This window comes from Lissotriton vulgaris, chromosome 5 (genome assembly GCF_964263255.1).
Source record: "Lissotriton vulgaris chromosome 5, aLisVul1.2, whole genome shotgun sequence".
Classification (NCBI taxonomy): domain Eukaryota; kingdom Metazoa; phylum Chordata; class Amphibia; order Caudata; family Salamandridae; genus Lissotriton; species Lissotriton vulgaris.
In genome coordinates this window covers 1,920,312,379-1,920,327,329 of record NC_141693.1, presented here as the reverse complement: position 1 = coordinate 1,920,327,329, position 14,951 = coordinate 1,920,312,379, and the positions used below count along the sequence as shown (strand labels likewise).

At 43.0% G+C, this 14,951-nt stretch overlaps 1 protein-coding gene across 2 annotated transcripts in view; it reads right to left on the bottom strand.

The window, feature by feature from the left end:
• Positions 1–14,951, bottom strand: part of LOC147717724 (E3 ubiquitin-protein ligase TRIM39-like) — a 357,009-nt gene that overhangs the window by 65,284 nt on the left and 276,774 nt on the right. For both annotated transcript variants that reach the window (XM_086924505.1, XM_086924506.1), the window contains 2 exons: positions 1,068–1,088; positions 947–973 (listed from right to left, as the gene is read on the bottom strand). In XM_086924505.1, coding sequence (XP_086780631.1) covers positions 947–973; positions 1,068–1,088 — 48 coding nt within the window. The remainder of the gene's footprint in view (positions 1–946; positions 974–1,067; positions 1,089–14,951) is intronic.

The window sequence follows — 14,951 nt, the reverse complement described above, 5'->3', positions numbered from 1 at the left end:
TAACTCCACGCCCCTCCATGACACCTTACTCTAAGACACTCCAATGTATGACACTCTAAGCCACTCTACACTATGCAACTCCACTCCATGTCCCCAAACTACTCCATAATACTCTATGACCCTAGGCAGGGACTTGCGAGCACACATTGCTATGTTAGCATAAGCTTATTAGAAGTTTAAATGCCATTTTACCTTTTTGCTGCTTTTGCTACAACCCTCTATTCTACAAGACTCCACACCACATTTTGCAACACTCCACTAAACCCTTTGACCCTCTATGCCACTCAACTCTATGCTACTCCATGACATAACTACTCCACTCTAATCTATGCCACTCCACTCTACAACACTTCACTCTATGCCACTCCACAACACCCCATTCCCCTCCACAATACTATACTGCAATCCATGTCACAACACTTCACCCTTCTACTCCACTTCACACCACTTCAAACTATGCCACAACACTTTACGCAACTCCAAGACACATAATGCCACTCCACTCTACACCACTCTCCTCTACTTCACAAGCTTTAGCCATGCTGAACAGCAGCCACGCTGTTGTACAACATAGGTAAAACACATTAGCAAAGCCAATAGCTCTTGCATAGGCAAGACCCACTGGCTTTACCAATGCTTGTCAGAACTAGTTTGTGGCCAGAGCAAGGATTGCATCTGTTGCCAGTCGCTGCGATGATGTGGTGGCTCCTTCCCAAAGAGACAACACCTTTTGTGCGCCCTGGGCACTTTATGTAACACACACTACATTAGTTAGGTTACCTCTCTGTGTGGCTCCAAAAGAGTCTTAACATTTCCTCGTAATTTTTTTTTTACCCCAGAATTTTTATATACTCTCCCACTGCTGTATGTGCCTTGTCTGCACTGTTGTTGCCCTCCCTTTGAATTTCAATTTCTGTGACGGTCAATATGTAAAAATGTTACTCACTTGCCCAGGAACGTATGTACATCCACTCTGAAAGTAAGAAAAAAGGGAGAAATTGTCAAATCAAATCCAACAATGGCCATTAGGTTACCCAAAACCATGTATTACTATTTATTAAACGTACCCCGTGCTGTAGGAAAAGTGGCTGTTAAAAAAAAGAAGAAAATAAAAGAAAGATATATTAGATACCAAATTATGCCAGCCCATTCTTACTTGTCTTCCTAATAATGAAACAATCCTTCTACTGCCACCTAATCCCACCCTTCCCTCCAGCTGTTACTCATCACACTATTATTCTATGCACCACTCATTCCTTCCTCTTTTCTACCTCTCACCCACTAGCTTACCAGGGAGCATCCAGGGTGGATGTAACAGATGATTTTCAAGGGAAAGACGAATCCTGGAAGTTTTTGCACAAATCCTCACAATACAGGGTGAGGAGTATGTACTACAAGTATCAGACAATGCACCCTGGAGGGGTGGTGGGTGCAGTCAAGATTTACTCACTTTATATCATAAAAGCAATCACACAGGTGTGGTTTCCGTATTTTCTCTTGGCGTTGACTAATCCTATGGTATCCTGTTGATTCAGAGTAGAAAGGCGCTAATTCCACACCTCTGGTTAATAACCAAATTACTTAATAGACGTTTGTTTCATATTAACAGTTAAAGAACCATTTCTACATGATAAGACAATAGATCTAAAATGGTGGCTTGTTGTTTCGCTTGATACTTTTCCTGGCCAGCTTCATTGCCTAGTTTCCAGATAGATTGACACCACTCCTATTGCTTTATAATTCAAGCTCCACTTTTTCCTTTTCACTGACATTGATTACTCCACGTATTTTCAAACATTTCTCACAACACAGAGTTGTGACCTTGATTTACTCCACATATTTTCTAATGTTCTTCACAACACTGGGTTGAGACAAGTAAAAATAATAATTAGACCAAAAGCAGCACTTCTTCAGCTACATTAAATGCTACTAGTGGGCCTGCAGCACTCAATGTGCCACCCACTAGCAGCTAGTAGCCCTGTTAAAACATATCTTAAGTCAACCATTTTGACCTGGCTAATAAACGTTTTGCCAGGCCTAAACCCTCCTGTTTATTACATAAAAGTCAATCCTAGGGTAGGCTCTAAACAGCCCATAGGGTAGAGTGCAGTGTATATAGAAAAAGTTGGACAAGCATCTTGAAGTTTTACATGCCCTCGTAAAGAAATGTGTTAACCTATTACATTAAATAAGTGCTGACTTTTGATTGGGAACAGGGAGTAAAGTCAAGTTTGGTCTCTAATGAATTGTAATTTAAAACCTTTTTTAATAGTAAAGTTGGATTTTAAGTCTGAAAGACTGAACCTGCTGCCGCCATCCCAGGCTCCCTCAAGTGACTCCAAGGGCCAGCTGACTGATGTCCTGTTCAGAGCTAAAGGGACATTACAAGCTCCAGTGGCTCCCGGCAAATGCTTGCTAATGGCCAGCTGACCTGCTGCACTGGACCTGTCTGGACCTTCTACTTGACCTGCCAGAGCCCTCCTGGCCTCTGCAAAGGTGAGTCCCTGCTCACTATGAAGCACCTCCTCAGGTCTTGGGCCCTTGGTTAGCATTAGAGTGCACTCCTTGGACTCAAAGGAGAAATCTTGAAGTTCTGGACTTGTTCGCACCAAGATCTTGCCTCCCGCACCAACCGCTAATGAGAAGTTCTGGTGAACTCGATTTTTCATGCTACAGAGAAATAAGCAATTTGCACTACAGCATCGACAGCCTGCGGTAGTCGCCAACACGAAGCTCCAGCAATGCCCTTCCGCAACGCCAAACAGGATCTTATTGCTACAGCTCTCCAACTGACCCTTGCCTCAAAACATCATCCATGGGGTTTTGAACAAACTCAGTACTTTACTCGCCCCCCTCCTGAATAATGTTATCAATAAGGGTGTCTTTCCGACCTCTTGGAAGAAAGCATGAGTCAGACCAATTCTAAAGAAACCCTCCTTGGACCCTCTCGAAGTTACAAACTACCGCCCAATTGTATGTCTGCCCTCAGCAGCCAAAGTTCTGGAAAAAGCAAATAACTTAGAACTCATGGAATATTTAGACGCCAATAATCTTCTCCATCCAACACAACATGGCTTTTGCTCCGGCTACTCCACGGAGTCTGCCTTAGCTATGGCTACTGAAAGAATTCGCCAGCAAATTGATAAGGGGGGCATGGCCATTCTAATCCTACTTGCCCTATCAGCCGCGTTCGATACGGCAAACCATACTGTACCTACGCGACGGCTGGAGGCAGTGGGAATTGGGGACTCTGCACTCACTCTTCTTACCTCCTTTCTCTCAACCAGAGAACAGAGGGTGCACTGGGATACCCTAGAATCAGGAAATGTCTATCTTCCTGGGGGAGTCCCACAAGGATCCACCCTTTACCCTACTCTGTTCAACATATATGTTAAGTGTATATCAAAAGGAGAGTAAGGGTATTCAATAGGTTCCTACTCCTTAGACCCCTAGAAATACAATTGATGGATAAACAAAGGAAGGAGTAGTCCCAGGACAGGAGGTCCTAGTGCCTCAAAACGGAGAAATGTGAAAAAAAGAAATGTTTTATTTCTTTTTAAGAAACCCCTCACTCACCGACCTGGTCGGTGACATGCTTCATCATCGGGGTCCACCCAAGTGCCTGAATGCCACTTGGATGTGCTGCGACGCCTGCAACTGCAGCGGAGCTGGTTCTTTTGTGAGTGAATGTGCAAAAGGAATTGTGAAGTTAAAAAAGTGTACAGCATGTGCCACCTTAGGAAAAAAGTTATTCTGGGGCCAGTGTAACGCAGTTAAAAAATGGTGAGATACTTCTAATGGTGTTATTGGCCAAAAAGTATCAAAAGGTGAATAAAAATGTGGGCGACATGTTTCAACCTTATTTAATTCTAGGTTTTCTTCAGGACCAAGTAGGGGCTGACGGGAGGTCTGCACGTGCTAAGGTGCACCCTTCCCAGACCCACCTATGAGCTATACCGCGTACTCACGTTTTTTTGCTTGCTTACAGCATTCTGGGTAAGATAATCTGAAACAAGATAACACAGCATGGAAATAATGCAATGGTTATACGTTAGTAGTATGTCTCTGTGCATATAATTCGCCATATTAAGCATGCAGTTGTTGCCCAGTTTAAACACATTTTCTTACTGGATTGCATACACATCAATATTCAATACTTTTAATCAAGTATGTCAAGCGTATCTGGAAGATTCTTTTCGGGGCGCTTAAGTGACTAAAAATAGTCGAGGTATATATGCATGTTATGGCTGGATTTTCTGATTAGATGGGATCAGCCCCTAGGGGCCCATCCAACCCAGCCAGAACGTAATCACATCCCTCCTCAGGACTATCCATCCAGGCACCTGGGTACCTACCTGAGGATGGGGAACTCGCAATATACAAGCTCATATTATTAAAAACACCACTAAATCTATAGGGATACTAAGAATACTCACTGATTACTAGGGATATCCATACCCTACACCACACTTATATTCACATCAGTTGGTCTCGCGGCCACCCCGACCCAGACCGGTCTACCCTAGGGCAGATATGACACACAATCCAGTGCGTCTACACATGGGCCTGCAGAACCCAATGCTCCCTTTTCCAAACGGTTCGCAATCCGGCAAACCTACACGCCAGTCTCCTCCCTGACGCTCTCACTTATTCAAGCCACAATCTTGTGGGTATCCACGCTGGTCTCCTACCCAACGTTCTCACTAACGCCGCATATCAACGACGACCACATTCCTATGAACACCTGTATATATATATATATATATTGGGAAGTCTCTTCACTAAGGGTCTGCTACTACAATAATATTATGGGATAGCCAAATTACTTAGTGTCAACAATTCCCTAGCTCAAGGGCTCCCTGTTCTCCCTATTCATTCAGACTTACCGGATCAGGGGCAGCATCTGTTCTGGCTATAACATCTGACTAGGAGGAAAAAGGTTACCTATGCTTTGGAACAGAAGACGCTGTTTACAGGATTATGGGAGGGTGTGGTCCCTTAGTTGCAGGTCTCCTCTCTCCCTCACTATTACTTACCTGATCAGGGGTAGCATCTGTTCAAACAGTAATACTACTAGGAAAGGGGATTACCCTCACTGTATGGGATACACACTATGTGATTGAGTTATTTCTTGATTTAAGCGCTCCTACTCCCTTCTGATCCATCAGTGGCTCAACAGCAACTGGCTAGAAGCCAGGATAGCTTTATCATAAAAAAACTCATGCACACTAATTCACTAATTAATGGGGTCATTTATTGTAACAATAATAAAGTATACATATACAAAACTATGGGGTCTCTATAACTAGCAGTAACTTTAACACACCGCTGAAAGAGAAGGATTAAACATAACAGGAACACTCCGCTGAAAGGGAAAGGATTAGTTAGACATACAATAGCCTAGGGAATAAGAACAAGATTAAGGTGTAAGTGTAAGTGTAACTAATTCAGACTACCTCACCTATTAGAAGGAAGATTTCTCTCTCTGCCTCTTGTGGGATTAGGGCTCTCTCTGCCTCTGGTGGGATTAGGGCTCTCTCTCTGTCTCTTCCTCCTTCACCACATCACCACGTCTCTGGTTCAGTTGCTCCAGCTGACAGCCTTCTTTGATGCTCTCTGCACTGCTTTCTCTCTCCTCATCTTCAGCAATCGTCTGCCTTCTTTCTCCATTTAAGAACTGCACTCTATTCTGCAGCTCCAGCAGACATCCTCTCTCTCTCTCCAAGCTGTTCTGAGCTCCAAGCTGAACTGAGCTCCCAGCTGTTCTGAGCTCCAAGCTGTTCTGAGCTCCAGGCTGAACTGCACACAAGCTGGAATGAACTCCACGCTGAACTGAACACCAAACTGAACTGAACACTCCTCCTCTCCTGTAGCTCGCTAATATGGAAGCTTGTCCTTTCATGGAAAGTTACGGCCAGTAACCTGCCGCCCACCAAATTCTTGTACCTCCCCGTACCAAGGACACGTTCCCAGCTGGCCAGCCTGAAGTTGTGTCTTCGGAGTGGAGAAAAATACATTCCTTCGATAAGGGCCAGCCTGAGCCGGTTCTCTCCAAGCGAACAACAGCCTTAACTATAAACTTTGCCTTTACCCTGAAAAGCCTCTCAGCTTCATCAAGATGGAGTCCCTCTAGCTCTAGGCCTGTAGGCCTGAAAAGGATGAAATGCCCCTTAGCTCTGTCAGAATACCTACATAAACCATACCAATGTGTCTAATATGTCAAAGCCAATAGGCAATAGACAGGTTAGAGTCAAGAATAAAGGATCTATTATCATATTAAGCAGCTATCCTCTTCTAGGTCTGGAAAAAAGGGCTTAAAAGGGCCAACACAGGCTAAGAATACCTATACTAGATGTGAGCAAGACTAAGGTCTATATCACTGCTAAATAAAGCCAAAAACTCTGCCATAACATTCCACCCTTAGATCCTTATCTTGCGAACATCAATAAACAACAACATCCATATAAACAAACATCAACACAATCTATCAACAAATCAAAAACTAAAAAACTCCCTAAAAAGAATGACAACTTAAGGAAATTCCACCTGAAACTCAATTGTAGGGAATACAAGCCTAACAACCAACTGAAAACAAATCAAAGCACCCTTGACTTGAATGCTGAAACATATCTGAGATTGGATCTGATAACAACAGAAACTAACCAAAGCATCCTCAAACTAAATGTGCCTCAACTTCTAGTGATAACTGGTGAAATCTAGTGATGTAGGGACTTATGTGTTGAATGAAAACAGCAAGGGGCCTAAATGGCGCCTATCTACTTCGGACAACTTAAGCCTAAATGAGGCCTACCTACTATTGTCAACTTAAGCAAATGATGACTCATGAAATTTAATGGTGTAGGGGCTTGTTTGTGGAATAAAAATAACAATGGGCCTAAATGAGGCCTACGCCTACTGACATTTGTCAATTTAAAAAAAAAAACATTTTGGTGAAATCTGAGAAGTAGACATGACAAACTGTTTTCAAGGTCTGGGCAAACATTAATACATAATCATACTAAAAGACACACCTCCCAGAACAATCCAAAGTCTAAGGTAACCACCCTTTGATCAATCAAGGTGAAAATGTAAGAACAGTAAAAAACAACCCCATTTCTACAAGATAGCTGGTGTAACACCAATCCTAAAACAGCCATTTTACATCACACTGTGGAACACATGTGTGCACCACCATTCAAAAAAAAAGTCCTTCATTGGCAAAAACTGTTTTGAAGAAAACAGGAAAACTATAATAGGTGACATGTTTGTGTTTTTTCTTAAAAGTGGGGCCTGCTCGTAGTGATTGCAAACATGGGAATAATGCAGGCCAAGGAATTATGTAACCAAATCCATTTGAAAAAAAAAGTCCAATGTCAATTGTGGACATCAGTGTAGGTCACCACCCTGCATCTTCGGTATCCAGACACTTCCTCTGATGCGGCCATTCACCACCCTTCCGGTCTGGTCTGGTCTGGTTCCATCTTCCAAAAATAATAAACTAACATAAAAACATGAAAGTAAAAAACTAAAATAAGAAAAGGAAGTGGGAGGGGGGATCGACCCACGCACAACCACAACCCAGCAATCCTAGGGACAAGAAAACAAGTATCATTAATCTTGCATGACAAAATTTTCCATTTAAAAAGCACCCCGGGTGCCTTTTATTATTGAAAAGAAAATATCCTAATTAATTAAAAACATTCAAAATCTAATTTTTAAGAATATGCAGCAGGGCCTAACATACCCGAATCCTCTGTGAGACACCCCTCCCTTCAGAGCAGGAGCCAGGCTACAGTATGAAGTAATTTGAATCACTGCCAAATGATGATCTCACAGCAGGAGCAGGGCACTGCAAGCCTCCCATTCCCTGATCAGAGAAGCCCGCCCAGGCCCACTGCCAAGGGCCAAGAGTGTGCAAGAATCCTTTATCAGCAGGCAATGAAGCTGCCTGCGTCAACAGCCAGGAAGAGCGAGTTCCCCCACCCTTACATAAACAAGCCGTCCGCGGAACAAAATTGGATTATGGCCAATCAAAAACAGGACAAGCTGCAGCCGAAGCCTGCAGAGGGAAGAAAAAAAAACTCGTCTGCACAAACCAGCTGGTCTGCCAAGGTCGACAAACAAATTCCTTGTAAGCTTGTTCCCAGGCCTGATTCCACTAACTAACGAAAGCTAGCATTTTAGAAAAAAAAACAATTCTATTACAATGTACTGTTACTTAAAAGCTCCAGTTTCTAAAAAGACTTTTGTCTAACTAATTCAGCTAAAGGCAAGATAATTAAAATAAGGGCACTTATTTAGAAAGGGGCAACTAAGTTTTGCACACAAGATTATGCAGTCTGCAAAAAAAAACGAATTAACATGGACCATTGTCAACTGTTGAAAGAGAAATAATTTTAAAACAACATAAAATGCAGACACATTTCAACATTGTATTTAGTTCAACCAGGGGCATCATGTAATTTATAGCGCAATCTATTTAATCCAACCTAATAAAAGGGCCACATTCATATATTAATAAACAGCCTATTATTTTCTAACTGAGTTGGTGAACTAACCAATGCCGGTTTTGCTGACACATTTCACATTTTTCAGTTGCATTTGGGAAAATAATAATAAGAACACACATTTGTTTTCAAAAGCGCACGGTTGCCTTTCACTAATTAAAAGCACATGTTACCATGCACTGTCGGGCAAGATTGATTATTCTCAACCTGTGATCATTGCAACCAGCACATTCCTTTCTAGATGGAAAACCCTCAAAGAAATAATTAATGAAAACAGCCCCGTAGCGTGCACTCTAACAGGGTCATCTTTTTAACATTTCACCCATTTTAAATCATGCATTCAAAAACAATTCTCCACATGTCAGTGGATGCATATTAACAAGCGCATTTAAAAGAACACAGCTCTCTCCGTGCAAACCCTTATCTCAATCCGTCTGGTTGATTTATAACCTAGCGACCCCTACGAGCCAGACACATGAAATCATCAATTCCAAGGCAAACCCACACAAATTCGTAGACGCATTTCAAAAAGAATGTGAAATGAACAGAACCCTTTGCAAAGCACAAGATGTTACCTTTCCGTCAAGAAGCTGACAAAGCACGTAGGCAGACCAAGGAATCAATAAAAGTCAAAATCAAACCATCAATCCTTAAAATAATACACTGACTTTTATAGTCAGTTCAAATAACCATGCTAGGTAAAACAGCATGTTTAAAAAAAATAAAGACTGCCATCTCAACTCAAGATATTAACCCTTTGGCAGCTCAAGCACAATCATTCCCCAATGTCCATGGATACATGGGAAAGTCATGAGCACATCTCTTCACGTTTACAGATAACACGTACACACATTTTCAAAACGTTATCCCCAAGCACCCGAGAGAGATCCAGCTCTCTCCTGCCAAACGCAATGATAACATGCCCTGTCCAAGCCATGACCACATGGCGCTATTCACAAGCCATATTTACAAGACAAACTCTTCCCAAACAATATATCCAAGGCGCAATGCACAAGGAACACAACAGATCAACATGAGAACATGCACCTCACAAGCCACATTAATATGGCGCTATTCACAAGCCATATTTACAAGACAAGCTTTTCACAAACAATATATCCAAGGCACAATTCACAAGGAACACAGCAGGTCAACAAGAGAACATGCACCTCACAAGCCACATTAACATGGCGCTATTCACAAGCCATATTTACAAGGAGCTATATTCAAAGAACTCCACAGATCATATTACAATGAACACATTTCACATTGCACAGCATAAGCAGATGCAGCAAGCAATTTAATGGGCAATTTAAAAGCATTTTTTACACACATTTATACAATTGGACCATCACAAAGATGTAACTGGCTTCCTCATGTAATGCCATCCTTCAACCCTGACAATTTAAACACCAAGATGAAAACCATTCCTTCCACCCTGAATAAACCAAATGCCATGATGTAATGCAATCTCCTCACGCTGCAACTGTTCAAGCCCATAGGTCTAACAGGCTACATAAACTGCAATATTACGCCAGATGGAACCGGCGCTCAGGGCACTCCCTCAGAACACATGGGAAACTCTCTAAGCACATGGCCAGATCACACAGGTTTCGTAAACTGTTCGTAGACGCCAGATGTTATGGCTGGATTTTCTGATTAGATGGGATCCGCCCCTAGGGGCCCCTCCAACCCAGCCAAAACGTAATCACATCCCTCCTCAGGACTATCCATCCAGGCACCTGGGTACCTACCTGAGGATGGGGAACTCGCAATATACAAGCTCATATTATTAAAAACACCACTAAATCTATAGGGATACTAAGAATACTCACTGATTACTAGGGATATCCATACCCTACACCACACTTATATTCACATCAGTTGGTCTCGCGGCCACCCCGACCCAGACCGGTCTACCCTAGGGCAGATATGACACACAATCCGGTGCGTCTACACATGGGCCTGCAGAACCCAATGCTCCCTTTTCCAAACGGTTCGCAATCCGGCAAACCTACACGCCAGTCTCCTCCCTGACGCTCTCACTTATTCAAGCCACAATCTTGTGGGTATCCACGCTGGTCTCCTACCCAACGTTCTCACTAACGCCGCATATCAACGACGACCACATTCCTATGAACACCTGTATATATATATATATATTGGGAAGTCTCTTCACTAAGGGTCTGCTACTACAATAATATTATGGGATAGCCGAATTACTTAGTGTCAACAATTCCCTAGCTCAAGGGCTCCCTGTTCTCCCTATTCATTCAGACTTACCGGATCAGGGGCAGCATCTGTTCTGGCTATAACATCTGACTAGGAGGAAAAAGGTTACCTATGCTTTGGAACAGAAGACGCTGCTTACAGGATTATGGGAGGGTGTGGTCCCTTAGTTGCAGGTCTCCTCTCTCCCTCACTATTACTTACCTGATCAGGGGTAGCATCTGTTCAAACAGTAATACTACTAGGAAAGGGGATTACCCTCACTGTATGGGATACACACTATGTGATTGAGTTATTTCTTGATTTAAGCGCTCCTACTGCCTTCTGATCCATCAGTGGCTCAACAGCAACTGGCTAGAAGCCAGGATAGCTTTATCATAAAAAAACTCATGCACACTAATTCACTAATTAATGGGGTCATTTATTGTAACAATAATAAAGTATACATATACAAAACTATGGGGTCTCTATAACTAGCAGTAACTTTAACACACCGCTGAAAGAGAAGGATTAAACATAACAGGAACACTCCGCTGAAAGGGAAAGGATTAGTTAGACATACAATAGCCTAGGGAATAAGAACAAGATTAAGGTGTAAGTGTAAGTGTAACTAATTCAGACTACCTCACCTATTAGAAGGGAGATTTCTCTCTCTGCCTCTGGTGGGATTAGGGCTCTCTCTGCCTCTGGTGGGTTTAGGGCTCTCTCTCTGTCTCTCCCTCCTTCACATCACCACGTCTCTGGTTCAGTTGCTCCAGCTGACAGCCTTCTTTGATGCTCTCTGCACTGCTTTCTCTCTCCTCATCTTCAGCAATCGTCTGCCTTCTTTCTCCATTTAAGAACTGCACTCTATTCTGCAGCTCCAGCAGACATCCTCTCTCTCTCCAAGCTGTTCTGAGCTCCAAGCTGAACTGAGCTCCCAGCTGTTCTGAGCTCCAAGCTGTTCTGAGCTCCAGGCTGAACTGCACACAAGCTGGAATGAACTCCACGCTGAACTGAACACCAAACTGAACTGAACACTCCTCCTCTCCTGTAGCTCGCTAATATGGAAGCTTGTCCTTTCATGGAAAGTTACGGCCAGTAACCTGCCGCCCACCAAATTCTTGTACCTCCCCGTACCAAGGACACGTTCCCAGCTGGCCAGCCTGAAGTTGTGTCTTCGGAGTGTAGAAAAATACATTCCTTCGATAAGGGCCAGCCTGAGCCGGTTCTCTCCAAGCGAACAACAGCCTTAACTATAAACTTTGCCTTTACCCTGAAAAGCCTCTCAGCTTCATCAAGATGGAGTCCCTCTAGCTCTAGGCCTGTAGGCCTGAAAGGGATGAAATGCCCCTTAGCTCTGTCAGAATACCTACATAAACCATACCAATGTGTCTAATATGTCAAAGCCAATAGGCAATAGACAGGTTAGAGTCAAGAATAAAGGATCTATTATCATATTAAGCAGCTATCCTCTTCTAGGTCTGGAAAAAAGGGCTTAAAAGGGTCAACACAGGCTAAGAATACCTATACTAGATGTGAGCAAGACTAAGGTCTATATCACTGCTAAATAAAGCCAAAAACTCTGCCATAACAATGCAGTCATTCGGTATTTTCAGACTCATATATCCATTTATTGTGATAAATAGGGCGAGAATACTGCATTGTCCAAAAGTAATGTGAGGCAATTGTGGAGCTTTTATTCTGAACTTACTTGTTTTTAATGCTAATCAAGCCCCATGGATGCCATGGCGGGGGCCACCTTTGAGCGTTCTGTCGAAAAAACGCCGACATTAGTTATGGTTGCTTATCGATATATTCCGAGTCGCCTGGTTGTTTCGCTAGTACTTAACCACATGGCTGCTAGGCGTTTTCCCGTCCTGTGCTGCAAATTGTTGTTTTTCATTGTTTTATGACGAGCTGGCCTTGTCATCAGCGCACGGCAGGTAAGCGCCATGACGAGCCCAGCTCGTCATTAGCTTCGAAGGGGTTAAGTTACTCAGGAGCGCTCTAAACTATCGCACTTACTTGTCTTAAGGTGAGAGCCCTCCAGAAACCTATCTAGCACACACGGCGTCCCGGGGATACTTTGGTCTGAACTTCCGTGTATTTAAAACCGAAGCTCCCTGATTGGACAAATGGGACACGTGATCCTACTGTGTGTGATCGTAGTTAGGGAGTGTCTTTAAAGAAAAGGTGGCTGTGATATAGAGAGCATATTTCAGCACAGTTACAACTTTATTAGCCCTAAAGAGGGTGAACAATATTAGTTTTGTGGCGATATTTCACGTAGCGCTCTGACTGACATATTTTATTTTTAAGACCTTTCTTAATACATTTAGGAGGCAGGTTAAAACGTTTCTTGTATTTAGAGATGGTATTCTTTTACACTTATGACCGTGGTTAGGGAGTGTGTTTAAAGAAAAGATGTCCGTAGTACGTAGAGCCTAAATCAGCCGCCCTTTTCTGAATCGTTTTGTCCACCATAAGCATGGAAGGGTATGCTCAGATGTGAGTCCCTTGCTCACTGCACCATCAGGATTCAAGCAAGCTGGGCCGAAGACGGCTGTAATGCCAGAAACCGGTCCCCGGAAGCTTGTTTCCTTTCCAGTAAAAGAATTGGCTTGGTAGTTTGGTCTTCCCTGTTCCCATGATGCACTGGGCCAGGGACAGACTAATTTGCATGAAGCCAGGTTCTGAGCTGGGATGGTGCAGTGAGCTAAAAAACGGTGATGGATCAAGCCCTGATCTGTTGACTGGGTACGAGTGTTCTGCTTAATTCAGATACTCTGTCCATCACCACCCCCCTTTTCTGAATTGACTCTCCTTCCAGTCATGCCCGCGTACTGCAGCCCACACGTGCACTTTATTAGATATATCACATTTGCACTATTGCAGTTTGTGTGTGTATGCTGTGTCCAAATTTCTCCATTGGACAAATGCAGTGTGTTTGTCGTTGTTGTCAAATGGCAGACTCTGCAGTTTCCGCAAGGGTGGTGTCCGGTCACTTTAGGTAGGCCCCACGCACTTAGTACTGTGGATTGTTCGATTGTGTTAGGTTTTCTGGGGCGAGTGCATCCAAGAGTATCCCTGATACTGCGAGCTCTTCTGAATGAAAAGAGGTTTTTCCCGGAGGAGATACCCAGTATTTAAGATTGTCCAATGTTTATTTATTGATTTTGTCATTTTGTTAGATAGGCTGTTGAAAGTGGTGACACATGTTAGTGGGGGTGGTTTTTCTTCTTTAATTTTGTCTTCCAGAGTAGCCTCCCTAGGCTGTTTGCGGGCTCTTTTCTGTCCTTTCATCAGGATGTGATTTGGATAGCCTCGATCTGACAGTTTTTTTGTTAATACCTTCGCCTGGTTTTTATAATCCTCGAGTTTGCTGCAATTTCATCTCAGGCGTAGGTGTTGCCCATAGGGAAGATTTTCTTTCAGGGCTCGTGGGTAGAAACTTTCATACCTTAATGCATTGTTCTTTGCAGTTGGTTTGTGATGGGTTTTCGTATGCAGTATTCCATTCTCATTGGTTATTTCCAAATCAAGGAAGACCATAGTTTTTCTGTCGACTAGTGAGTGAATCTTAGGTTATTGTCACATGTGTTTACCCAAGTGACAAATTCCCTTAGCGTACGTTCCGGTCCTTGCCAAATGGCAAAGACGTCGTCAATGTATCTTTTCCAAAATATAATATGTTCACCATAAGGATTCACTTCTCCCAGTATGAATTGTTTCTCAAAGTCAGACGTAAAGGCCCGCCACACTAGGGGCAAATGTGCTCCCCATAGAATTACCTCCAACCTGTAAAAACAGTGTGCCCTCAAATTCAAAAAAGTTCTTTTTTAGAGCAAGGGCAGCACAGTCCAAGACAAACTGTTTTGGGACATGATAGGGCCATGTAGTTTCTTCCAGTACTCTACCCAGAACCTCCAAAGTTTTGTCCTGGGGGAGACTGGTGTAGAGGCTCTCGATGTCTAAGCTCAGTAATATAGTTGTTTCATCCACTCTGATGTCTTTTAAGATTTTCAGAAGGCTCTTTGTGTCCTGAAGATACGTCTCTGTTCCCTGTACCATCTTTTTAAAGAAACAGTCACAGTATCTTGATGCCCTTGCTCTAAAAACAGAACTTTTTTTGAATTTGAGGGTATACTGTTTTTACAGGTTGGAGGTACTTCTATGGGGAGCACATTTGCCCCAAGTGTTGCGGGCCTTTACGTCTATGACTTTGAGAAACAA